Source organism: Puma concolor, chromosome A2 (assembly GCF_028749965.1).
Source record: "Puma concolor isolate L17-30 chromosome A2, mPumCon1.1.hap2, whole genome shotgun sequence".
Taxonomy (NCBI): Eukaryota; Metazoa; Chordata; class Mammalia; order Carnivora; family Felidae; genus Puma; species Puma concolor.
Genome location: NC_141668.1, coordinates 170,983,779 through 171,008,405, shown reverse-complemented (window position 1 = coordinate 171,008,405; position 24,627 = coordinate 170,983,779). Strand labels below are relative to the sequence as shown.

General features: G+C 65.9%; 1 protein-coding gene across 6 annotated transcripts in view; it reads left to right on the top strand.

Moving 5' to 3' along the window:
- DOT1L (DOT1 like histone lysine methyltransferase) overlaps positions 1 to 24,627 on the top strand; it is a 63,982-nt gene that overhangs the window by 32,619 nt on the left and 6,736 nt on the right. For 3 of the 6 annotated variants that reach the window (XM_086699604.1, XM_086699606.1, XM_086699607.1), the window contains 19 exons: positions 5,327 to 5,382; positions 7,457 to 7,536; positions 11,218 to 11,286; positions 11,922 to 12,028; positions 12,250 to 12,291; positions 13,166 to 13,276; positions 13,425 to 13,659; positions 14,062 to 14,175; positions 14,807 to 14,898; positions 15,213 to 15,314; positions 15,579 to 15,716; positions 16,403 to 16,528; positions 17,507 to 17,991; positions 18,182 to 18,317; positions 18,719 to 18,865; positions 19,973 to 20,087; positions 21,012 to 21,574; positions 21,815 to 22,017; positions 24,184 to 24,248. In XM_086699604.1, the coding sequence (XP_086555730.1) occupies positions 5,327 to 5,382; positions 7,457 to 7,536; positions 11,218 to 11,286; positions 11,922 to 12,028; positions 12,250 to 12,291; positions 13,166 to 13,276; positions 13,425 to 13,659; positions 14,062 to 14,175; positions 14,807 to 14,898; positions 15,213 to 15,314; positions 15,579 to 15,716; positions 16,403 to 16,528; positions 17,507 to 17,991; positions 18,182 to 18,317; positions 18,719 to 18,865; positions 19,973 to 20,087; positions 21,012 to 21,574; positions 21,815 to 22,017; positions 24,184 to 24,248 (2,986 nt within the window). The remainder of the gene's footprint in view (positions 1 to 5,326; positions 5,383 to 7,456; positions 7,537 to 11,217; positions 11,287 to 11,921; positions 12,029 to 12,249; positions 12,292 to 13,165; positions 13,277 to 13,424; positions 13,660 to 14,061; positions 14,176 to 14,806; positions 14,899 to 15,212; positions 15,315 to 15,578; positions 15,717 to 16,402; positions 16,529 to 17,506; positions 17,992 to 18,181; positions 18,318 to 18,718; positions 18,866 to 19,972; positions 20,088 to 21,011; positions 21,575 to 21,814; positions 22,018 to 24,183; positions 24,249 to 24,627) is intronic. The other 3 variants (XM_086699605.1, XM_086699608.1, XM_086699609.1) reach the window with 3 other exon arrangements.

Genomic DNA, 24,627 nt, shown 5'->3' with positions numbered 1-24,627 from the left:
ATTTCCTGCCCTCACACGGGGACTCTCCGTCCGTCTGTTGACTTCTTCGTTGAGGTCGTTCACCAGGGTCTTGTACTGAGCCTCGTGTAGGCGTCCTACACGTTCCGTTAAGGTTATGCCTGAGTCTGTCTGTCTGGGTGCTCACGTGAAGGTCTTTTTAGCCTCCAGTTCCATTTGTTCGTTGCGCGTTGATAGGAAGGCAGCTGACCTTTGTGTGTGGTTTGTTCGGGGGCAGCAATACCCTTACTCCGTGACTGTTGCCGTAACGGCTGGTTAGTTCCAGGTTTGTTTGTTGGTTTGTTCTCTGGATTCTTTTGATCCTGTCATCTGTGAACACAGGCGGTTTTACGCCTTCCTTCTCGATCTGCGTCCCGTACGTCTGTCTTGCTGTGCACGCCAGCATGGCGGCAGACGTGTGCAGGACGCTGTCACGAAGAGAGAGCGGCCCCCTTGCCCTGGTCCTGAGGGCATCGGGAAAGCTTCGGGTTCCTCACCGTGGAGACGACGTGCGTTTGCAGGTGTCCCGTGGGTGCCCTTTATCAAGCTGACGCGGTTCTCGTCCGCCTTATTTTGTCGAGAGGCTTCATCATGGAGGCCCTCTGTGCGTCTGGCGTGAGCCTGTGCTCTTTCTTTGGCCCGTTGATGTGGCGAGCGGAGCCAGCCCTCCCGCCAGGGTGGATCCCACTCGGTCGTGGCGCGCGGTCGTTTCCACACGCTGTGTCGGATTTCCGGGGCGCTCCCGTGTCCTTGAGAGACACCGACCCGTTTTCCTTCCTGCGGAACATCTTTGGTTCTGGTGTCAGGGTGCGGCCGGCCTCGCGGTGGGGAGGTGCCCTTCTGCTCCCTTTGGGCCAGGACTTGCCCGTCCTGTCTCCTGGTGGGATTTCTTCCGGAGTTTTCTCCCCTCCGTGAAAGGCGAGCAGTCCAGCCTTCCTCCTGTGCCCCTGTGTCTGAGGTCCCCTGGTGTTTGCTATCCGGGCTGAGTGCGCAGGGGGTCCAGTGGGTTTGTTTCCAGGGAACTTCTTCCCGCACGGTCCCCGTATCTGCTGTTAACGCTGGCTGTGTTCCCAAATGGCTTATCGTTTTCCTGAAGCTGTGACTTCCTAAATTGTTTCATTTCATTTTCGTTTCTTAAAATTTTAGCTCAGAACGCGAACAGGGGAGAGGGACAGAGGGAGAGAGCATCTTAAGGAGGCTCCGCGCTCAGCCTGACACGGGGCTCCGTCCCACGACCCTGGGATCGTGACCTGAGCCAAAACCGAGAGTCGGACGCTCATTGACTGACCTACCAGGTGCCCTGGGTTTTCAAGTTGTCAAACGCTTCCTGTTTCTGGTGACGGGGTCAGGCAGCTGCAGCCCACAGCCCACAGCGTAAAGGTTCCGAGATTTCCCAGAAACGGCTGGTGTTGATCCGCGCACGGCCTCCGGCACTTTGTCCAGAGCCTGGTTTGAGCCTCTGGCGTGTTCCTCACGGCTGGAGTAAGAGACAGGGGTGAGGCTGGGGGCGCTGCGCGCCCCGGGCGGGCCTCTGCTCCCCCCACCTCCCCTCTTCCCTTCCCCCCGTCCCCATCCAGAGTCGGTGGTGCGTCAGAGCCTTGTGGCGCAGTGGTTGGCACGCAGGAGGGGCTCTCGTTCCTCCCGCACTCGTCGGCCCTGTCGGGGCCCCAGCGAAGGCGCTGGGAGTGGAATTTGGCTGGAAGGACACTGGGGCACGGCCTCGGAGTGGTGTGTGGACGAGCAGCTGGCCGTGCCCCTGGCGTTCTGTTGCCGGCTCCACGCGGCCCGGCTCCAGCAGGGTGTGGTGGATTTGTGCCGACCGTGAGCGCCCAGATCTGGCGGGAACTTGTGTCCTGGGTCTGGCGAGGCCGGCCTGCCAGCTTTCTGTGGCTTTGACCGGGCGTCCTGGTTGGCGGACGGAGCCCCGCTCCCGTTACTTACGGACTGAAGAGGAAACAAAGCCAACGGGAGTCTAAAAATAGCCCAGTGTGCTTCTCCGGGCCAAGGCTCCCTGGGCGGCCGCCTCGGTCCCCCTCCCGCCACCACAGAGGCGCCGCCCAGCCAGGGCTCACCCTGCCAGCCTCGGCACCCCCACCCCCACCCACCCCCGTCCTGCAGCCCAGCAGCTGCCAGCCGCCGGGCCCCCCTGACCCCCCACGCACCCCTCCTGTCAGAGCCGCTCCCCCCCCACCCTTCTGCTTGGCTGCTGTCTGCGCGTCTGTCTGACCTCAGGGCACCCCCTCCGTCCCTGCCGCCTGGGAGGTGCTCTGTCCAGCCCCCGGGGCCCCCATCACACAGTTCACGGTGAGACCCGCCTGCTGTGGGCACCTGGCGGTGGGCCTGGCGCACAGCAGGTGTCGTGCGTTGAGAGTCCGGTACCTGGGGTGCCTGTGGCCTCGTGGAAGTGCCACGTGGGGAAGGTGCCAGAGTCTTTATGGACCGGCCTGTGCCCTCGTGGGAAGGTGTGCCTCTCTAGGAAGTGTGTGGGGGCCTCCCTCTGGGCGCCGGCCGCCCCTCCGGGCCTGTCCGCGTCAGGACGGCCCAGTGCTGCCGGCGGGCAATGCCGTGTGGCCCTTGGGGTGGCTGGGCGCCGTGGTGCCTGCAGCTTCCTCCTTGGCCGGGTCAGCCGGAGCCCCGCGCTGGGCTCACCTCCCCTCCGGTCTTGGTCTGGGTCGAGCTGCTGGCGACCCGGTGCTGCTGAGGGAAAGGATCTGGCCGTCCTGCCGAGCTACGCTGTGTCCGTCTGTGGGTTGGGCTGCCCCTGGGCAGGTGGGCTGCAGGTTAGCGAACATAGAGTGATGGAGAATGCAGGGCCACCTGACCTTGGGTGGGGGCAAGCTGGGTCTCTCCGTTCTTGGAAGCAAGCTCTTGTCCCCTCACCGGAGACGTGTTCCTCCAGGGGGAACCAGCAGCCTGGGTGGGGTGGGGCTGCGGGGGCCACAGGCGGATCAGTGGTTTCTGGGAAGGGCGGGGAAAGGTGGTCATGGGGACTGAAACCCTCTGCACCTGTGCGTGCCGGGGCCCTCTCACGCGTCTCCCCGTTTCTCTGTAGAAGGAGGTCTCGGGGTCCCCTGGGCAGGGGCTCACGGGAAGGCCACGCACATCCTTCTGAGCTCTGTTAACTCCGGAGCGCTGGGCCCAGCGGCATGGCCGGCTCAGCTGGTCACTGTGCCCGTCACTGCCCTTGGATGATCGCAGCCTGCCTGTGCCCGGAGAAGGCCTGCAGGGGCTGGGTGGGCAGAGCCTGGACACCGGCTGTTTCCTTGCTTGGAACGTGAGGCCGAAGCTCCACAGTGCTGCTGTGGACGGTGAGCTAGCCTCCGAGGTCAGGGACCTGGCCACGGCAAGAGACACCTGCGGCACCCCTGTCCGTTCCCAGAACCCCACCCTACGGGCAGGGATGTGCCAGGAGGGCCCTCGAGGGTGGGGGTGTTACGGGAGGACCCCCAGGGCTCAGTAGACGGTGGTCCCGAAGCCCCAAGGCTGTGGTTTATACAGAGAAAGGATAGGAAGCAAGATGACCTCCGGGCAAAGGCGTGTGGGGCAGGGGTGGGGACACCAGGCCAAGCTTCCAGAATCCTCTCCCACCGTGTTCCTCAGGATGTGCTTAATTCCCCCAAACCGACACGTGAGGTGTGGTCTCCAGGGGGCGTAGAGACCCAGCGCCCAGGTTCTCACCGGGGGTCGGTCAGCAGGCCCGTCTGCCGGGCTCGGGCGGAGACCCCAGACCCCAGGAGGGGAGCAGGTCCTCGGCGCCAACCTCGTGTCTGCACAGACAGCTCTGGGACACGAGCCCCCCCCGCCGGCGAGGGTGGTGGGAGCCCCGGAGTCCGGGTCCAGACGCCCCTGAGGGCCGGCCTCGCGAGCCGGCCTCGGGGGCGGGAGGTGTCAGGCCCGTGTGGGCTCTGTCTTGCACAGGACAGTAAGCACTTTGGACTTGAGCCACTCCTGAGGCCCTCAGGGCTCTTCTTGGGAGTGCAGATCCTGAAAGTTCCACAGGTGGGAGGGGGTTCAGAGACAGGACGACTGGGGTGTGGGCAGCCCCCCCAAGGTGCCAGAGCGCGTGAGGGTGGCCGCCCCTTCTCCCCGTCCCCCACGCCATGCGCTGTCACAGCACATCCTCCGCATGCTGCCCTAGGCGGTCTCCTCGCGTGTGCACCGGAAGACGGGCCTGGCTCGGGCCCTGGCTCACGGCCTCATGCCCTGGGGCAGCAGCACGCAGGACCTTCTCTGCTCGGGTCTCTCTTCCGTCCCTTTGTGAGAGCCTGCAGGGCCGGTGCCCCGTTGGGCCGCTGTCTTCACGAGAAGGGTGGGGGTTCCGGGTCACCTCACCGCATGTGTGGGGGTGCAGGTGAGGGCAGTCACCCCCGACCCTCGGCTTCCAGGAGCCCCGTCCTGTCCGTGGATGGGCCTGTTCCGGACATTTCACCCAGGCGGATTCAGACCCCGCGGGGCCTCTCGTGTCTGGTTCCCTCCCTGAGCGTCGCGTGTTCGGGGTCCGTCCCCGGGGCGGCGGGGGCGGGCGCCTGGCTCCTGCTGGCGTCCGGGGGACCTTCCTGTGTGTGGGGGACACGCTGGTGGACATTTTGGGTGGTTTCCACGGTTTGGCTCTTCTGAATCACTCACGCTGCCGAGGTCACGCGTGCACGGGATCTTGTGTAGATAGATGTGTGTTTTCCATTGTCCGGCGGGCACCGAGGAGCCGTGATGACTGTCTTTTCAAAGAGTGATACAGTTAGGCTTCTTGGCTTGTGGAACGCCACGGCTGTGGCCGCGTGGGTTGTCACGAACCGGGTGCTCCCGGGCGGACTTGGGCCCGGAGTCGCCATGTCTGTCTGCCGCGCAGGGAGAGCTGGAGGGAAGGTGCCTCGGGGCCCTTGCAGGCGGACAAGCCGGCGCAAGCCTGGGGTCAGATGGACGCCCCGGGGGGTGTTTGTGTGTTGCAGAGAGCAAGCCGTGCGGACGCTGTCACCTGGCCGCTGTCACCTGGCGGAGACCTGTGCCCCGGGGCGCTTCCTGAGTGCCTAGCCAGCGGGTGGGAACAGAAGCGGCCGTGCCTCACGGTCCCGCGGCGTGTCCTCTGGTGTAGCTGGAGCCTCCGGCCCACCGTCTTGTTGTCCCGTGTGTGCCCCGTCCCTGCTCCGGGCCGCTGTGCGGTGACCGACCGTGGGTGGTCGCGTCGCCCCAGGAGCCGCCGTCCCCTCCCCCGTCTCACGTCCTCCCCACTTTAGCGACCGCGCTCATCTCATCCTCTCTCCGAGGGCAGGGCGGGCGGGGCGCGACGCCCAGGGAGGCCCCCCCAGCCTCCCTCCTCTTCTCTTCCTTCCAGCTGGAAAGAGGCGACTTCCTCTCGGAGGAGTGGAGAGAGCGGATTGCCAACACAAGGTAGGGTCCGGCCCGGGCAGGTGCCCCGGGGGAGGGTGGGTCCGTGGCCACGGGGCACGAGCTGTCTTTCTCTCCCGGCCCCTCGCCTACAGCAGAGGGGGGCGGGTGGGGGTGGGGAGGTGGCCGGGCCCCGGCTCCCACTGCCCATCCCCCGCCCCCCGGCCAGCCGTGGGGCTGGGGCTGGCTGTCCGCACCCCTGACCCCTGAGGGCGGCCGGCTGGGACGCTGCGGCGTTGCCCACGGGCCTGCCCTGGGCCCGACACGGGTCTGCGGCCCCTTCTCTGGCCTCCAGCGTGTGGGTCTCCCCGGACACAAGTCAGCCTTGCCCGCAGCAGCCACTGTCTGGGGGACCTGGCAGCGTGGCCTCTCTCTGCCTTTCCTGCAGGCTTACCGCCTGCCGCCCTGTGTTCCCCAGCGTCTGAGCCTGGGGGCAGGTAGAAGGCTGGGGGGGGGGGGGGGGGGGATGGGGGGGCGGCTCTTTGCAGAGTGTGTCCCTTTGTGGCGCTCCTGTGACAGGTCCCCCATCTGTGCTGGGTCCGCCCTGGTCTCCCTGCCAGCCCGGTCTTCCCTCTTTTCCTGAGCCCCTTGTGCTGACCCCATGAGCGTCCCCATCGGTAGGGATGTGAGGGCTCTCCAGTGGAGAGGAAGCCCCATCCTCACCGAGAGCTGGCTAGCAGCATCCAGGCCCAGGGGTCCGGTCTCCGGTTGCGCTGGCGATGTGAGAGCTCATGGCGAGCACACCGCCCCCCTGGGCCTCGCCGCCCCTGGTCCTGTGGGAGAGCAGGACGGGCCTTGGGCCCGGAGAGCATCACCTGACGTGCCCCAGGCGCTCTGCTTCTGGGCCCCCTCCCCAGCAGCCCCCTTATCGTTAGGGCGTCCGCCCCTGCTTTGCCTGGCCTCAGTGAGCTTCTGGTGGCTTCCGAGACATGAGAGGGTGGCTGCCTTCAGAGCACCCTTCTTCGGTCAGGGCTTATCGCATCCAGCTCTCTCGTCGGGGCTCGGTCTCTCAGCCCCCAGGGACGCCTGTGCCCCGGCCTAAAGTCCCACCCGCCCTCCTTCCATGCGGCGCTGTGGGGGGAGCACACTGGGCGCTTCTGCGTCTCTAATGCCTGTTGGGTGCGCTGTCTGTTCTCGCCCTGCTCAGGCTCCCCAGGACCATTCTGTTACTGAGTGCAGTGACGGTTTCCAGGATTTTTTTTTTTTTTTTTAATATTTATTTTTCGGGAGAGTGTAAGCAGGGGAGGGGCAGAGAGAGGGGGACAGAGCTGTCAGCACAGAGCCCGACGCGGGGCTCGTGAACTGTGAGATCATGACCTGAGCCAAAGTCAGACGCTAAACCGACTGAGCCACACAGGCGCCCCAGGTTTCCAGGCTTTTTAATTTTAAACTATCAAGACTTAAATGGAGCAGCGAGGGGACGGCCATCGGCCCTCTCTCTGTCTTCCGTCACGTTCTGGTGAGGAGGTAAACTCCCTGTCCACAGTTCTGACGGCTGTGCCCAGTTCTCGCTGTGGCGTAGTTTTTACCTGGAGGCCCTTAGGTGGGGAGACAGGAGCCACACGACCGCGCACAGAGCCGGGTTACTCGTGGGCTCAGATGAGCCAGCGGTGTGCTGCTCGCAGAGCGCGGCCGTCAGAGTTCCTCTTGTGGGCGAGAGCCGGGCCTGGGCGGGCGTGGGGCGGCGTGTCCGGGCCAGGCACGAGGGAGAACGGAGAAGGGACGAGCCACACCCTCCCTGGGGACGACTTCGCTTCCGGTCCCACGGGTCCTCTCCTGCTGCCTCGGTGTCCTCACGTCTCTGTCCCCGGGGGACATCTCTGCGGTCCTGTTTCGGCCCCAGGGGCCTCCTCCCGGCGAGCAGGTGTCCCCCTTTCCTCCAGGGAAGCGGGCCGCCTGGTTGTCGAGCCAGCAGCAAGCCGGGCTCAGCGTCCTGGCCCGCGGGCCCCGGTCGCACCCCCTTTCCCCCCCAGGCTGGGGCGCTGGCGGAGGAGGCCGTGGCATGGTATGCCCCGGAGTGCTGTGCGCGTGCGCGGATGGAGCCTTCGTTGTACTCAACTGGAATATTATTTTGCAGTGTTATATTTGTGAATAACTTTGCCTTTGGTCCTGAGGTGGATCACCAGCTGAAGGAGCGGTTTGCGAACATGAAGGAAGGTAACGCGCTCCCCGTAACCCTGCCCTGCGTCGCCCCGCGCCCGGTCTGTCTGTGGATCTGGCACCGGTCGTGGGCCTGGGAGCCCTTGCCCGTGTCCATCAGCCTCGGGAGCGGGCTTCCGCTGATGGGACCCGGGTGGGCGGCCAGACTGACGAGCGGGCCCCAGGCCGTGCGGTTACATTCCCGTTTCGCGTAGACACCGAATGACTTCTCTGTACAAGGATGTCCCCGCTTCTGCTGCAGGATCGCTCGGTCCGTGCCTGAAACTCAGATTTGACTGGCGTCCCTATTTTATCTGCTGGCCCTAACCTGGGGGTGGTGAGGGCACCGGGGCCGTCCAGACCGGCCCCTTTGCTCTTCCTGGGTTTTCCCTGTGTCCGGGCCCATCGCCGCCCGGCCGCCTCCGCCTTCCGTTCCCGGGGTGGGGAGGAGGGACGGCCCCTTCGCTGTGTGTGAGGCTCTGACTCGCGGCCACAGCTGCTCGGCACGGCTGTGGGGGGGAGCAGCGGAGGAGCCTGGGAGCCCACACTCGTGTTCTCAAGCCAGACGTGCGCCTAGGGTCGTGTTTCCCTCGTGCCCGTGAAGGCTTCTCGGTTTGCAGCTGTGTTGGTGCTTTGGTGACGTGTGAGGCCCTCCACTGTGTCCGGCCTGAGCCGCCTGGGGAAGAGTGTGTGTTTTCTAAATCTTGGCAAGCTGAGAGTCAAGGCCGCGTGCCGAGGTGCAGCCTCTTGGCAGCCTCATGGCCGCTTCACGGCCTGGCACAGCCAGCCGCTTCCTCTGGGGGAGCACCTGGGAACGGCCGTCCTGAGTGGCGGCCCAAGGTGCCTGTGCCATGGGGCCGCGCGCCCCCCCCGCACACCCTCTGTGGCTGCGGGACGAGGGAAGGAGGCTCCCTCCGGCTCTTGGCTTCTGGCCCCGGGAGTGGGGTCAGGGCCCGCTCAGGCCCCAGGTGGCCCAGGTTAGGTGTCTCCTCTCCCTTCGCCGTGCCAGGGGTTTCCTGGTGTGCTTGGAATGTCAGACGGACGAGAACATCCCGTGTAGAATCTTCTCAATAGGTGGGAGTCAGCTAGTTTGTTTGGATACCAACTCGGCCTTTGTAAGTGCCGGTGGGCCACACAGCATTTTGTGCTCGGACTCGGAGCGTGGGAGAGAGAACCCGGCGAGCTCCCGGAGGGAGGTAGGAACGCCAGCACGCTTGTGTGCTGTAGGTTGCCCTGGGCACCCCGTGGGCCACGGCGGGTCCTCCTGTCTGTCTCCGTGGACGGGGGCCATGCCGCCTGGCCGTTTGCTCTCCTCGGTGTGCAGCCTCCTGCCTGTTTCTCATCCGTCCTCACTGACCCAAGAGTCGAGGTCGTACCTGTTTCTCCCCGTGGAGAAAGTCCAGTCAGTTGGGCCGAGCCCTGTGACGCGCTGAGCCCCGCGTCCTTGGCCGTCGTGCACGGTGTTTCAGGAGAGAGGAGCCCACCGCTCGTGGGTCCGGTCTGCAGCCAAGTGCTCAGACCCTAGCTCGGGACTCCCCTCCCCACAAGCGCCCAGGGTGCACGGCGGCCGGGCTCCGGGTGGGGGCCAGGGGCTGCTGCTGTCCTCGTTAGAGCTCTGACCTCAGGCGCTCGTCCTTCTCTGGGTCCTCTGGGCATGAGCACGACTGGCCTGCGGGCGCCCGGTGGGGTGTGCCCTGGTAGGGGAAGTGGGCCGTGAGCTGTGGCTGTACCGTGAGGTTGTGTATGCCGTCCTCACGCTGTTGGCCCCCCGGGGCCTGGACGGGAAGCCCCAGGAAGTGCCCTCATTCTTAGCTGGTCACTGCAGTTCCTAAAGCTACAAGAACTTTCTAGACTCCTAGACGGCCTGCATGTGACCTCAGTGCTCCCAGCCAGGGAGTGGCACCTTCCCTGCCTCTCCCACCTGGGTCCTGTCCCTAGCTGTAAGAAGGCCCCGGGTGCCCTCTTCACCCCTGTTGTTAGAGAGGAACGGGATTGGGTCCCCTGTGTCTCGTGATAGAAGGTTTTGAGCTCGTGAGAGGGTCGCTCTGCGTAGACACAGGCGGTTGCCGGCTGTCTTCAGCACCGACGGCCACGGGTCGTGCACACGTGTGTCTCTTGGTCATTTTGGAAGAGTGAGCGGTGGCTGTCCCAGGGTAGGGACCGAGCCATGCACCTGCCCCGGGACGGACCGGGGAGCCCCTCCGCCTGCTGCCCGCCCGAGAGCTTGCCTTCCCGCCGCCCTGCCCTGGCCAGGGGCCTCGCGGGCTTTGGCTCCAACACATCTCCTCCCTGCTCGTCGGGGATGCCTGCCGGGCACTCGGGCTCGCCGTCCCGCGTGGCGTTGCTCTCCGGGTCTCTGCATCGTGCTTTCCCGTGGGAGGGCTGCCTGCCTAGCCCTGCGGTCCCAGCTGCCGGCCGTGACCTCCTCCCGGGCCCTCGCGGCACCGGCTGTTGCCGAGTAGGCAGCGCGGGGTGCCGGGCTCCTAGCGGGAGCGCCCGTGGACCCGGCGTTTATCCCGCTTGGCACCACACTCTCAGAGGCGCCCTGGGTTCCCAGCGTCCCACGGGGCTCTGTTCAGTCCCTGGCTGCGAGACCTCTGATGCGACCCCGCGCGCTCTGTGAGCTCTGGCTCATGCCCTGGCACGACACGTCCGCCCCCTGACTTCGCCCCTGGCCCGGCGCTGGGCCCATCACCCCCTGCTCCCAGGGGGCCGGTTCTCAGGACCGGGTGGGGCAGTGGGTGCTCCCGGCGCCGGGGGTCATGGCGGGCTGGCGTGTTTGTGCCCGTGTGCGTCCGTGTCTGTGTGCGTGTGTCGAACTGCACTCAAAGGGAGTTTTCCGATTGATTGATTCGTTGATAGAGAGGAGGGAGGGTGCACAAGCAGGGGAGGGGCAGAGAGAGAATCCCCAGCAGGCTCTGTGCTGTCAGCGCGGAGCTTGACGAGGGGCTCAGTCCCACGAACCGTGAGATCATAACCTTAGCCAAAAATCAAGAGTCGGAGCTCAGCCCACCGACCACCCAGGTGCCCCGGGACTTTTCCAATTTGAACGTGACCTTATTGTTTTCCTCGACTTCTCCGACTGGCTCTTTTTTCCCTCATACGGAGAAGCGTGGCTTCTGGGAGCGCGTGTGTTTGTTCGCGGTGTTTGTCACGCACGCGCCGCGGACTCCCTCCTGAGCCCGCGGATTCCTCTGTGAGTCCTCTCTCCTTAGAACTCCGCACACTGGGGATGATGCGGCCCGTGTGGCTGCCCCGCCGACGCGGCCCGGTGCTGCTTTTGGGGCTCTAGGGCTTTGCCTTGGCTGTCGATTGCGGGACGCACCCCACAAGCACGCAGACCGTGGCGGGGGGGGGGGGAGGGGAGCGTGCCAAGTCACCGTCCTCACTCCTGCCCGGTCTGTCCTCACAGATGGGTGAGCCCCCAGCTGGGACCTTTGGGTCCGAGGTCAGCACCGTGGGGCCTTGGACCGTTGTCACAGGAGAGCAGCTGGCGGGACAGAGTTAAGCTGGGAGGCGGCACCTGGTCCTGCTCTTCCTCGTAGGAGGCGGACGGGACTCCGTCCTGCTGCGGTGCACGCGGTCGCTGTCCCCGCTCCTCCTGTGGCTTCCCCTTACTCCCCTGACGTCTGTCTCCCTCTCATTTGTGTGCGTGCAGGTGCTTCCCCACGAACGGCAGTAACTAGGTTTGTGTTTCAGGCGGCAGAATTGTGTCCTCGAAGCCCTTTGCGCCTCTGAACTTCAGAATAAACAGCAGAAACTTGAGCGGTAAGAAGTTCTTGATTGCTGAAGTATTAAGATCTGTGATTTCCAGCATCTGGCTGTGTCAGCATAGGGTCTGTCCCCCGGCACTGCTCACGTCAGGGCAGACCGCCCCCTGGGGGGCATTCCTCCCCTGCCCGGCCCCCGCCCCCACCCCATGCCAGGACTGCCCTGGTTGTGATGACCACAGACGTCCCCAGACCTGCCCTGTGTCCCCTGGGGGCAGAGTGGCCCCAGGTGGGTGTCGAAGGCGGGACAGGTCAGGAGAACTCAGGGAGGGGTCTGTCACAGAGGTGGCTGTCCTGCATAGCATGGGCTGCACCTCAGGCCCCTGGGCCAAGCCACATGGGCCCCAGGGCTCATGACCTCTTGTGTGCCGCTGGGGGCCTCCTGTAGCCACGTTGCTTTTCAGTCGCCCTCTAAGTGGTCTCCAACCCCACGGGGGCTTGTCGCCATTCTCCTTGGACGAGCCCCTCGGGGGAGTGGGACTGATGCGAGCACCTCACCTGGCCTCCCACCTGTCTCTTGTGAGGAGGGAGGGAGTCCCCGCAGAACCGCGCAGAGCCTCCCCCCACCCGCACACACACCCCGCTCACCCCTCGGGCGCAGGAGGGGCCCTCACCGCAGCCCTGTGTGCGCAGACATCGGCACCATCATGCGCGTCGTGGAGCTCTCGCCCCTGAAGGGCTCTGTGTCCTGGACGGGGAAGCCCGTGTCCTACTACCTGCACACCATCGACCGCACCATAGTGAGTGCCCCACACGCGCGGGGTGGGGGGGCCCTTGTGCGGGGCGGGCCTTGTCCCGGGGGGCTCGTGACAGGGTCGGGCCCCACACACGTCCGCCTGGGGGACTCTGTGCCACCCTCCCGAGACCGCCCGCTGGCTGTGCCTCCGGGACGTTGCTTTCGTCCTGAAAGGGTCGGGGCTGACTTCTAATAAGAGTTTTCCTTTCCTTTTTGTGTTTTTAGCTTGAAAACTATTTTTCTAGTCTGAAAAACCCAAAACTCAGGGTAAGTCTGTGTTCTTCCCTCGCCTGAACAGCGTGTGTGTGCTGCCTGTTGGGGTGTGCGGGTTGCAAGTGGCCACACACGCGCAGGTGCTGGTCTGTGTGACGGGGTCTGGGTCACGGCCCTGCCCGCGCACACCCGCCTTGTCCTTAACGGCCGAAGCTGGGCCACGGTTCTCATGCGCGTTTCGGCAGCGGGTTGAGCGGGTCTCTGAAGTGGGCTTTGGTGACGCGGGCATTTGTGCCGAAGGGCGGCGAGCGGCCCTCGTGCTGTCCCGGCGTGAGTCGCCATCCGAGGGCAGAGCGGCCGCCCCCGCAGCGGGGCGCCAGCCTGGGTCCTGACTGCGCCGGCCGCCTGGTTCCTGCATTCCTCCCAGTGCTCACGCCCTCCCCGCTGCGGCCTCGTGGCCGCTGTCCGTTTGTTCCGTACGTCTGTCCGAGAGCTTTTCTTTCTTTCTGGAGACTCAGACAAGTCCGTGTGCAAGAGAGGCCTGTCAGACGGCCAGCTCCTGCCACCTGGGGCCCCGTGTCCTTCCCACCGTAGCCGGGCACCTGTGCCCACAGCCCTGCAGCTGCCGGCCCGCCCGGGTGTTGCCGGGAGCCCAGGCCGACGGCAGCGTCTGCCCTCGGGCTCAGGCCTCTCTCGGTGTGGCAGTGTGGCAAAGCTCGCCGCCCACGGGAGGGAAAGGACGGTCGGGCGGCTCCTCTGCCCCACGGTCCCGACGGTCTGCCTAGAGGGTGGCGGGGGGAGGGGGGGCTGCACCCTCGGGCTCCGCTGTGCCTCGGTTTCCCCGCCTGTGCTGGTGGCGCACCACGAGCCGTGCAGGAGGGCCCGGCCGAGCCCACACATCCGCAAACGCCCACCACTTGCTTTCCAGGAGGAGCAAGAGGCGGCTCGGCGCCGGCAGCAGCGAGAGAACAAGAGCAACACGACCACTCCCACCAAGGTGCCCGAGAGCAAGGCTGCCGTGGCCGCGGACACCCCCGTGGTGAGCACTCACCGCACGCCCTGCACCCGGGCCCCCCCCCCCCCCGCCCCGTGCTCCGTGGAGGGCGGCTCCCGTGACTTACCGGGAACGCGCGTCCCCAACAAGGGCATCGCGTCCCCTTGACGTCCCGCCGCCCGCTGTCCGCTAGGATTCCGGTGCCGAGGAAGAGAAGGCTGGGACGACCGCCATCAAAAAGCCGTCCCCCTCCAAAGCCCGGAAGAAGAAGCTGAACAAGAAGGGGCGGAAAATGGCCGGCAGGAAGCGCGGGCGCCCCAAGAAGATGAGCGCTGCCAACCCCGAGCGCAAGCCCCGGAAGAGCCAAACTGCACTGGACCTCCTGCACGCCCCGGCCTCGTCGCAGACGGCGGCGCCCTCGCCACAGGGTGAGTCGGCCGCGAGCGGGCCCACAGCCCCCCTCACCTCTCCACCTCGGGGCTCAGGCCGCGGTGACGGCTCGTGCGCCGAGTGGCTCGGTGCCGCAGACGCACTGGGGCATCCCCCGGGCCTGTCTACGCCCGGGCGCCCCGCCCCGGAGCGGGTCCCGCTCCGGGCCTTGCCAGCATCCTGCCGACCCAGGCTCTGGTGAAGAGCTGGGATTTCTTCGGTCGCGAGGGGACGCGTCTCTGCTTCCGGAACTGCCGGGATGTCATGTCTGCCAGCGAGCGTCCTTGGCCGACCGCGTTCGGTCGTGTCTTTACAAAGACCTGGCAGTTCCGTGGAACGGACTGGCCGGGCCCCGGGAGCGTCAGTCTGCCGCTGACGCGTGAATCTGCTTCTCCCCGCAGATGCGTACAGGTCACCTCATAGCCCCTTCTATCAGCTACCTCCCTGCGTGCAGCGGCACGCCCCCGACCGGCCGCTGCTGGCAGCCACCCCGCCCGCACTGCAGAAGCTGCTAGGTGAGCCGCGGCCTGGCCCGCAGGCCCCCACGCTGGGCGCCCCGGGCCTCAGGCTCAGTGCCGCCAGGTGGCACCTGGGCCTTGGGTCGGCCCGGCCCCCTGGTCGCCTGAGGTCGGGGCTCCACCCCAGGGCATGTGGGGCCATTTCTGGGGGGGGCGTCTGTGGCTGTCTGGACTGCGGTGCTTCTGGTATCGAGGGGGCGGGGCCCAGGGTGCCGCGCGGTGCTCGCCAGAGAACAGTCCGGGCCGTATCTACGGCAGTGGGTGGGGGGAGGCCCCGTGTACGCATGCGCTCACGATGTTAGGCCGGGTAGACCTGTTGCTCGTCTAAACATCAGGCGAAGGAAACCCCTTCCGTGCTTCGGGCGTCGCCGGTTGCCTCGGTTCAACATTGGTAGCCCGTGTTTACCAAAAAACCGGCAGATTCAGTAACACGGCCTTGCGGGGAGGATGACACCGGGGAGCGGTGGCAGCAGCCACGAGGGGCTCCAGGGGGCACCGAGGGCCCTGGCCTGATGGCAGGAGGTGACCTCCAGCAGCCTGTGGGGACGGCGGCCACGCCCTCCCACACCGGCGTCTGAAGGGCCCCACGGGGTCACGTCTGCAGCGAAGTCGTCTCGCTTCCCCCTAGAATCCTTCAAGATTCAGTACATGCAGTTCTTGGCCTACACCAAGACCGCCCAGTACAAGGCCAGCCTTCAGCAGCTGCTGGACCAGGAGAAGGTGAGCCCTGCCCTGGGCCCCCTCACGGAGCGGTTCTGCCCCCTGGTCCCGAACGCTGCCGGGCTGTCCTGGGCCCGGAGGCATAACCCGGCGGGGGTTCCCACGCCGTAGGAGCAGTGACGGTCTCCGCAGGCCCAGTCACCTGCCCCTGCAGGGTCTGGAGAGGCTGCGGGACGTTGCTCCTCACCGAGCAGCGATGCTCTCAACCACTGCGATGGGCCAAGGGGCGTCGGCCTTCTGGGCCGGGGCATGTCCCGCCGTGGGAAGGGGCGTGGGGGCACGGGGCCTCCCGTCACCGTGCTGCGCCCCTGCAGGAGAAGAACGCCCGGCTGCTGGGGGCCGCACAGCAGCTGTTCGGCCACTGCCAGGCCCAGAAAGAGGAGATCAAGAGGCTCTTCCAGCAGAAACTGGATGAGGTAGGGGTGCCGAGACCGCATCACCACCCTGGGTGGGCAGCGTGCGGGCCAGGGCACGGCCCAGGGAGCGGAGATCTGGAAGGATCTTCTCCTTCCTGGGGTTTTGACCTTTCACCTGTTCTGACGGCGGGTTCCGGAACGTGGGAGGGCTCGCGCCCCTTTCCCGGGCGGCCGCCCCCCGGCCCCCTCCTTACCGGCCCCACCCCTTGCCCGCCATGGCGCACCCCCGCATGAAAGCCCACCCGTGCTATCGTGTGTCCACAGCTGGGGGTGAAGGCGCTGACCTACAACGACCTGATTCAGGCGCAGAAGGAGATCTCGGCCCATAACCAGCAGCTGAGGGAGCAGACGGAGCAGCTGCAGGAGGACAACAGGGAGCTGAGGAGCCAGAGCCTGCAGCTGGTGGGCGGGGGGCGGCCTTCTGGGGCAACGGGGTGGGGAGAGGGGCGGCGGAGGGGGCACATGGGGCGGGGGGGGGGGTTGGCCTAGAAACGGTCATTCTGTGTGCACCCTGGACAGGCAGGATGACAGGGTGCTCGTGGGGCCCGACGTCCTTCCCGAGGATGGGTTTCCCAGGCCCCCCTTCACCCGACTCCAGTCCGGCTCATTCTGGGAGCACTGAGGTCCCTTCCTGGGCTCTCAAAGGACGTGGGAGCCAGCGGGGCCCAGGGCTCTGCCAAAGGCCCTGACGCTTTCACCGATGTGGCTTTGTAGGTGGCCCAGGCTTTCGCGTTTCTGCCACCCATGCTGGGCTCCCGAATGCGCCCCTAGGGCTAGGGCACAGGTCTCTCGGGACCTCGCTCCCACGGGGCCCAGGGCACGTTGCTGGACGGGCAGAGCGCCACTTCTCACGGGGCCTCCCCGTTGGGTCCCGAGGACCCTCATCTTGTCCCCCTTGGGTGTTCCTACAGGGGACCCCGGTCTCCCCCTTGGGCTGCCTTCTCAGCCTCACCTTCCCTTAGCGGGTTCCTTCTCTGGGCCTGCAGGCCCTCAGGGACACCTGTCCGGTGTCTGCCCTGTGCCGGGCGGACCTGCGCCCACCCCGCCCTCCCCGCGGGCTCACGACTACGGCCTCCCCGTCCCCGCAGCTCAAGGCTCGGTGTGAGGAGTTGAAACTGGACTGGTCCACGCTGTCGCTGGAGAACCTGCTGAAGGAGAAGCAGGCCCTGAGGAGCCAGATCTCCGAGAAGCAGAGGCACTGCCTGGAGCTGCAGGTGGGGGCCCCTCTGGGCTTTGACGCATCACGAACGCGGGAAGTGCCCCCCGCCAGCCCCCCAAAACCACCCTGCTCCCGAGGACAGGATATGGGTTGTGTTGCTGCAGTGACGGCGGCCCTGATGCCCCATCTTGGCCCGCGGGGGGGGGGGGGGGCGCCGGGCTTGGCGTCCGAGGGGCCCCACTTGCTCCCGGGGCGGCTCGGGTTCCATTAGAAACCTGGGATTCCCTCGGCGCCCCTACCCACCTGGGGGTGGGTGCCGAAGCGGCCCCCGGGGAGGGCAGTGCTCACGCACCCCGCCGCAGAGCTTGCGCTGCTCGCTGAGGACGGTGACGTGTGCGTCCAGGTCAGCGGGGACACAGGGCGAGAAGGAAGGGGGAGCAGAGGGGCCCACGTGTCCTCACGTTCCTCGGCTGCTGGCTGACCGGGTGACCCCACGACCAGTTGTGCTCTCTGAAGGGTTGTGGCCCAGGCGTCCCCTCCTGCTGAGCCAGCAGCACGTGGCACAGAGAAGAGGCCTGCCGACCCTGTCGGCCGGGCCAGGCCCTGTTTCCACAGACACACCAGCAGGAGGAGCTGCTGGGCGCTGACCCTTCCGCGTAGTAAAGAACGAGGTGCTTTCCTTACGGGAAAAGAACAGAGAGGCCTCAGAGGGGGCGTCTCGTGTCCCCAGTGACCGAGAGGGAGCGCGGCGGGAGGGCTCCTCGCGGACGGAGCACCCGTAGCCTCCTTCACAGACGGGGCCGTCCCGTCCCCTTTCCCACAAGTGCGCGTCGGCAGAGCTGCTCTGGACGCCCCGAAGCCTCTCGACCCGTGTGGGGTGGCCGGCGGCGCTGGCTTCTCCGTCACCCACAAAGCCGGCCCGCGTCCTTCCCGCCTTCCCGGGCCCGTCCCTCGGGTGCCTTGCTGGGCGCGGCCCGGCCGGCCGGTCCCCAGGCCGGTGGCGGCGGCAGGCCTGACCCCCCTCCCCTTGCAGATCAGCATCGTGGAGCTGGAGAAGAGCCAGCGGCAGCAAGAGCTTCTGCAGCTCAAGTCCTGCGTGCCACCCGACGACACCCTGTCGGCGCACCTGCGCGGGAAAGGCGCCCTGGGCCGGGAGCCGGAGGCGGACCCCGGCCGGCTGCACCTCGACCTGGACTGCTCTAGGTTCTCCCTGCCGCACTTCAGCAGCGCCAGCCCGGAACTCTCCATGAACGGCCACGCGGCCAGCTACGAGCTCTGCGGTGCGCTGAGCCGGCCCCCGTCCAAGCAGAACACCCCCCAGTACCTGGCCTCCCCGCTGGACCAGGAGGTGGTGCCCTGCACCCCCAGCCACGGCAGCCGGCCAAGGCTCGAGAAGGTGTCTGGCCTGGCCTTGCCGGACTACACCAGGCTGTCCCCGGCCAAGCTGGTGCTGAGGCGGCACCTCAGCCAGGACCACGCGGCCGGTGGCAAGACGGCAGCTGGGGAGCTACACCCGCGGTGAGTCTGCGCGTGGCACGCGCCAGCCCTGCTCTGGTGCCCTGGGGCCACCTTGGGGTTCTTAGGGTGAGACCGCAGAGGTTCAGAAGAGATTCGGGGCGTTTGCTGGGCCCGGGATGCCAGCTCTGGGTGCAAAACCCCGGCTCTGGCGGCTCCCCGGAGAACGAACCAGAGACGCGTCTTCTTCCAGAGCCGAGCACGCCAAGGAGAACGGCCTTCCGTACCAGAGCCCGGGCATCGCCAACGGCATCAAGCTGAGCCCTCAGGACCCCCGGCCCTCATCCCCCGTGGCCTTACAGATGACAGGGGAGAGGGGCAGCGAGAAGGTGAGGGCGGGGCGTGGGCTGTGCGGGGCGCTCGGCAGGCATCCTGAGCCAGGCATCCTGGGCCACGCCAGGCTTCGGGGGGGCCGGGGGTGAGCCTGGAAACGGTGCTGAGCCCCTGTGGGAGGCTGTTGCCCGCAGGCTCGAGGAGGAGGGCAGGGCGGTGGTTTCGTTCGTGAGCGGAAGGCGGCAGGTGTGAGGGGCAGCGTGTGGGTCACGGCGTGGGGACCTGAGGTTGGGGGGAGGCGGGACCCTGAATTTCGGGAGGAGCCGTGGGGGGGGGGGGTTTACTGGGACAAGGGGCCTTCTCCTGTGGCAGGAGGTCCCCGTGTCCTTCCGGTGGTGCTCGCGGCCCTGCGTTAGCGGTCAGCGGGAGCAAGGAGGGTGTGGCCGTGTGTCTGCAGGGTTTGAAGGAGCGTGCCTACGCCAGCAGCGGGGAGGCCATCACCAGCCTGCCCGTCAGCATCCCGCTCAGCACCGTGCAGCCCAGCAAGCTGCCCGTCAGCATCCCTCTGGCCAGCGTGGTGCTGCCCAGCCGTGCCGAGAAAGTGGTGAGTGGACGCCGGGCGGGGAAGGCGCCGGCCACCTGCTCTCGCAGGCCCGGGCCCTCGCGCTGCAGGGGTGTGGTGTGTAGGCAGAGGGGGTCTCGTTTTATTTTTTCCCGCAAGGCCTGGTAGTTCCCTTTTGTGAGCTTGCGTGCTGGTACGTTCGGAGCAGACCTCCCTGCTCCGGGACATTGGAACGCCCAGATTCCGGGGCTCCTCATGGTGACGTTTTCCCGTGTTTGTTTCAGGTCTGTTTTTGTAAAAGGGGGCACGCGCGGGTGGAGAGGGACTAGAAGTCTGGATTCGGTACAGGCGTGCAGCCCGTCTCCCCTCCTGCTGGCTCACCTTTGGCCCTCCCGCCTCACGTGTGTGCCCCCGCGAGTGGCAGAAATGGCAAAGTCTCGTGTGATGCGGGCCTTACTTTGTGTTAATTGAGACGCGAGTCACGGACGGCCCACCCACGTAGAGCATACTTTAGTGGTTTTAATACGTTCAGTTATGCAGCCGTACCCGTTCACAGGTTCATTCACACAGGTGGACTCCCACCCCGTGTGGCCTCTCGTGTCGGGTTCCCTCCCTGAGCGTCGCGTGTTTGGGGTCCGTCTGCGGGGCGGCGGGGGTGGGCGCCTCGCTCCTGCTGGCGGCCGAGGGACATGTGCGTGTGTGGAGGGCCACGCTGGCTTCTCTGTTTGTCCGAGGGTGGACGTTTGTTTCCACCTTTGGCCATTGTGGATCACGCTGCCGTGAACGTGCACGCACAGGTTTGGTGTGGGTGGCGTCTTCGCCCCGTTCCGTAGAGGAGTGGAATCACTGATTACGTCATAGCTGCAGCCCGTCCCGTCTCTCCTTGATCCCTGCGTCGCTAGCCTGACGTTCGCCGTTAGCCACAGCTAGCCTTTCGAACCCAAGTCGCCTTGTCAGAACCTTCTGGTGACCGCCCACGGTGCTCAGACCCAAGCAGGTCCCTTTCCTCCTATGGGCCAGCTCTCACCTACCTGCCGTTCTCCCTGCCTCCGGCCCTTTGCACCTCCCGTGGCTTACATCTGGGACACTCTTCTTGACCTTCACCTGCCAGCCCAGGCTCAGCTGACAGCGCATCCTTTTTCTCCACAGAGAAGCACCCCCAGCCCCGTGCCGCAGACCCGAGAGTCCTTGTCCACACTTGAAAAGCAGATGGGCGCTAATGCACACAGCGCCGGAAGCAAAAGTCTCGCCCCAGCCCCTGCAGGTCGGTGGGCTCCTCCTGCTCCTGAGTCCCTGCCCCTGGCCCTTCCCCCGTGGCCCAGCTGGCCCACCTCCTCCCGGCCGTGGGGTCTGAGGCGTGGCATTGGGGCTGTCGTCACACAACACGACCAGCTCTAGGCGGTTGGGGGCTTCTCGTGTGGGCTTCGGCAGGGCTCGCGACCCCTGGGCCTCGGCTTCCCGACGTGAACGCGCTCGCTCTGGCTGTATTTCAGCCCGGGAGGTGGGCCTCAGCCGGTAGGTGATGTCCTCGTCAAGCTGCTGTGGGCGTTTCTAGCCCGGTGGGTTCTCCTTCAGGGAACGCCAGTGGTTGAGGCCGCACGCGCTGGCAGAGGCCCCACGGGCTTTCTGTAGCAGGCAGCCAGGTGGCACTCCGCGGTCCGCTGGGTCTCGGCCCCCCTGTGCGGCTCTGTGGCTGCGGAGCGCGTGGCCCGGGATGTGTGTGCCGACGATGGCGTTTACGCAGCAGGCGCCCAGACCGCTGGACCCACGGGCTGGTCTTGAGTTAGCCGGCCCCCGTGCCGACATGTGGCCTGTAGGAAGGGAGACCCTGCCTCCAGTTCCTGGCACGGCAGCCCCCCTAGCACCGGGGCCGGGCCTCGGTCTGCACAAAAGACGTTCGCGTGCTCAGGGCTTCCCCCACGCTTGGTGAGGCTCCCTGGGGGTGCCGGCGCGCGTCCGGAGCTGCGGGCCCCCAGTCCAGAAGTGCCGGGAGCCCAGGGGCGCCCGGGGCTGGGCGGGCATCTCTCGCACCGCCGAGCTTGGCGCGCGGGCGCCTGTGTCCGGGTGCTCGAGGGAACCACGTGTAGGGCAGGTTCGTGGGTGCCGAGCTCCCTCACCAGCTGCACCCGCGCGGGTCCCCTTGGCCACTCTGCGCCGGGCTCCCCTGAGAAGCTGTCTTTTCCGGCAGGCTTCTACGCGGGCTCGGTGGCCGTCAGCCCAGCCCCCCTCGCTTCCGGAGCAGATCCCGGCACCTTTGACGAGGTCCCCAGCGCAGGCGGTCTGTTTGCCAGCGTGGGGTCCTGTGGCTCCACCCCGCAGCACCCGCCCCTGCTGCCGCAGCCCCGCGGCTCTGGCGCAGCCTCGCCCGCCCACCCGCTCTGCGCCAGCCCCCGCCTGGGCGGTGCCGCCCAGGGTCCGCTCCCTGACGCCAACAAAGGGGACCTTCCTCCCGAGGCCGGCTTCTCGGACCCCGAGGGCGAAGCCAAGCGGAGGATCGTCTTCACCGTCTCGGCCGGCGGGGGCGGCACCAAGCAGTCGCCTCCCAGCAAGCCCAGCCCTCTGCCCACGGGCGGCCGTGGGGACGGCAGCCAGGGCCACGGGCAGGACAGCCGCAAGCGGGGCAGAAGGAAGCGGGCGGCGGCAGGGACCCCCGGCCTGAGCTCAGGCGTGTCGCCCAAGCGCCGGGCCCTGCCGTCCGTGGCCGGCCTCTTCACGCAGTCTTCAGGGTCCCCCCTGAACCTCAACTCCATGGTAAGGCTGGGAACGGGCGGGGGCAGGGGTGGGAGGGCGTGTTCTGTGCCCAGCCCGGCCGGGGCCGCAGGGCTCCCGGAGCACAGCCAGGCCTCGGCCCCCTCGCCCTGGCACTCCCCCGGAGGGTCCGGTCTGAGATCCGGAGCGGGTCAGGGTGGGAGGGTCCCAAGCACAGCCCTGGGTGTCGGTGCTCTGGGAGCCTGTTGACGGGGTCGTGCTGTGTCTGTGCTGGTCCCTCAGGTTAGCAACATTAACCAGCCTCTGGAAATCACGGCCATTTCGTCCCCCGAGAGCCTGAAGAGCTCCCCTGTCCCCTACCAGGACAGCGACCAGCCGCCCGTCCTCAAGAAGGAGAAGCCCCTGAGCCAGACCAACGGGGCCCACTACTCTCCACTGACCTCGGACGAGGAGCAGGGCTCCGAGGATGAGCCGGGCAGCACCAGGTGAGGGGGGCCAGGCAGGGCAGCTTTCGCGGGAGGGAGGAGAGGCCCTCGTGATCCGGCGGGGCCCCTCCCAGGGCAGGGCCCCTCCCAGGGCAGGGCCCGGGTGAAGGACAGGCGGCGTCCGGCTGCCATTAGTTGGGGGGCACGGGGGGCACGACCCCTCGGCTGCTGTCCGCGGTCCCCCAGAGCGGCCGTCCTCGGGCGGACAGTGTCTCCAGGGTGTTGGCCTCCGCTCGGCGAGTTGCTGTCTGTGGAGGGCCCTGGCCGCCTTCCCACCCACCTGAGATTCAAGGTCCAGGGCAGGGCCGGCCACCCGGGTTTGGAGGCCCCGGCGTGGGGGCCGCTCTGTTGTTTCTCGTCCGGGGCGCAGGCGGCCATGGCAGGAAAGCGCTCGAGGAGGCCGAGCTCTGCGCTGCTGGTGAACGCTTCACCCAGGGCGTGATGGGTCACGAAGGGCTTCTCTTTTGTGCGTGGCGGTCTCACTGGCGCGGATTCCCGCAGCACGTCTCTGGAGCGCGATCTGGGGGTCGGGGGCGTGTTCAGAGTGGTGCAAACGTCGCTAGTGCCAATTGGAGGAGGTTGTTGTCACCCCGAAAACAAGCCCCCTTATCCGTCACTCCCTGCCCCCTGCCCCAGCCCTGGCTCCCGCCATCCACTCTCTGTCTCTGTGGACGGGACTCCTCCGGGGACCCCCTGTGATGGGGTCACGCGGGACGTGCCCTTCTGTGTCCGGCTCCTGTCACCGCACACAGTGGCCTCCGGGTCCGTCCACATGGTGGCAGGCGGCAGGACGTCCTTCCTCCCTGGGGCTGGGTCACATTCCGGTGTGTGGGTGGACACACCGTGTTTGTCCTTCATCCACGGAGGGACTCTGGGGTGGGTGTTGCCACTTTTCAGTTAATGAGGACTATGCTGCTGTGAAGTTTCACACACGTGTTTTTGTTTGAAAGTGTTTTCCAAAAAAAATAGTGTTTCCCGTTTACCCAGAAGTAGAATTGCTGGGTCACACGGTGACTCTGTTTAGCTTTTTGCGGAACCTCCAGACTTTTCCGCAGTGGCTGCCTCGTCTCACGTCCCCCGGCCGCGGGTGAGGGTGCCAGTTTCTCCGCGTCACTTGTTATTTTCCGGTTTTGTCATCTACCTACCTATTTACGATTTTTTTAATATTAATTTAGAGAGAGAGGGAGAGTGAGGGAGAGCACAAGTGGGCGGAGGGACAGAGAGAGACGGAGACACAGAACCCAAAGCAGGCTCCAGGCTCCGAGCTGTCAGCACAGAGCCGGACGCGGGACTCGAACTCACGGACCGTGAGATCATGATTAAGCGGAAGTCAGATGCTTGACCAGCTGAGCCACCCAGGTGCCCCAACTGTTTTTTTTTTTTTAACGTAGCAGCCATTCTTACGGGCACAGCGTTTCGTAGTTGTGGGTTCCTTCTCTTTCAATCACCAGTGACGGTGAGCGTTCTCTCGTGCGCTGCTTGGCCATTTGTGCGTCTTTGGAGAAACGTGCGTCCAGGTGCTCCTTGTGTGTGGCGTCGTTGGGTGGGTTTTTGTTCGACTGTCAGAGTTCTTTACGTGTTCTAGACGCCATCCTTTATCAGAGATCTGATCCTTGAACGTTTTCTTCCTTTCTCTGGGCTTTCTTTTCAGTTTCTTGCTGGTGTCCTTCGAAGGGCAGAGTTAGACTTTGGTCCAGCCCCATTCCTCTTTGCCTGCTTATCTTGCCTGTGCTTTCGGTTTCTTGTCTAGGGTGATTCATTCTGTTCCTCTTCCGGGTACCTAAGTTATGTTTCTAGAAATTTTGCACTTGAGTGCTTTTGTTTTGTGTTGGGAATGTCCAACCTAGTAGTTTCCAGATCCTTTTGGAACTTTTCCTGTGTTTCTGGAGGTCATAGCATTCTTGGCACGTGCTCTGGAGATACTGACACGTAGAACATACGGATTTGGTGCCCCTGTGCCCGAGCCTCGGCCCTATCGCCTGCCACTGGCGGCGTCCTGCACGGCACACGAGAGGCCTGGGAGCCACAGTTGCCTGTAAAGGGGTCTGAGGGCAGGCGGGCTGCGTGCCGCCTGCCTCCCCGCCTCCCCAGGCAGCAGCGTGCACACACAGCCCTCTGCCGTGCAAATGGATTTCAAACATCTGCCGCCTATGTTTTTCTCGATAGAATTGAGAGAAAAATTGCGACAATCTCCTTAGAAAGCAGATCTCCCCCGAAAACCTTGGAAAACGGTGAGTGACTTTCCTCCCCGTTCTGTCCTGTATCTCCCCCGGGCTGAAGGTGACTCAGCCCCAGGGCGTGGCCTGGACGCTGGGCTTCTAGAATGGTCTCTGGGCAATGTTGAGTGCCGCCTGCGTGGACAGCGGGACCTAGAAAGCCGTCCCCACGGCTGTTGGTCCCGGTGCTGCCGGGCGGCAGTCCCGTCCCCTCCTGTTTGGCCCAGGCCGGAGTCTGACTCTCTCTGCTTACACGCCTGCCTCGTCCCCTCTCGCACAGGCTCTGGTGCCCGGCTCCCCTCCCGCCCCACCCTCGGCCTGCTCGGCACCACCCGGCCCCCCCAACAGGCCTAGTTATGGACCACAGCACGCTTCCCTTGGGTGGGAGGGGTGT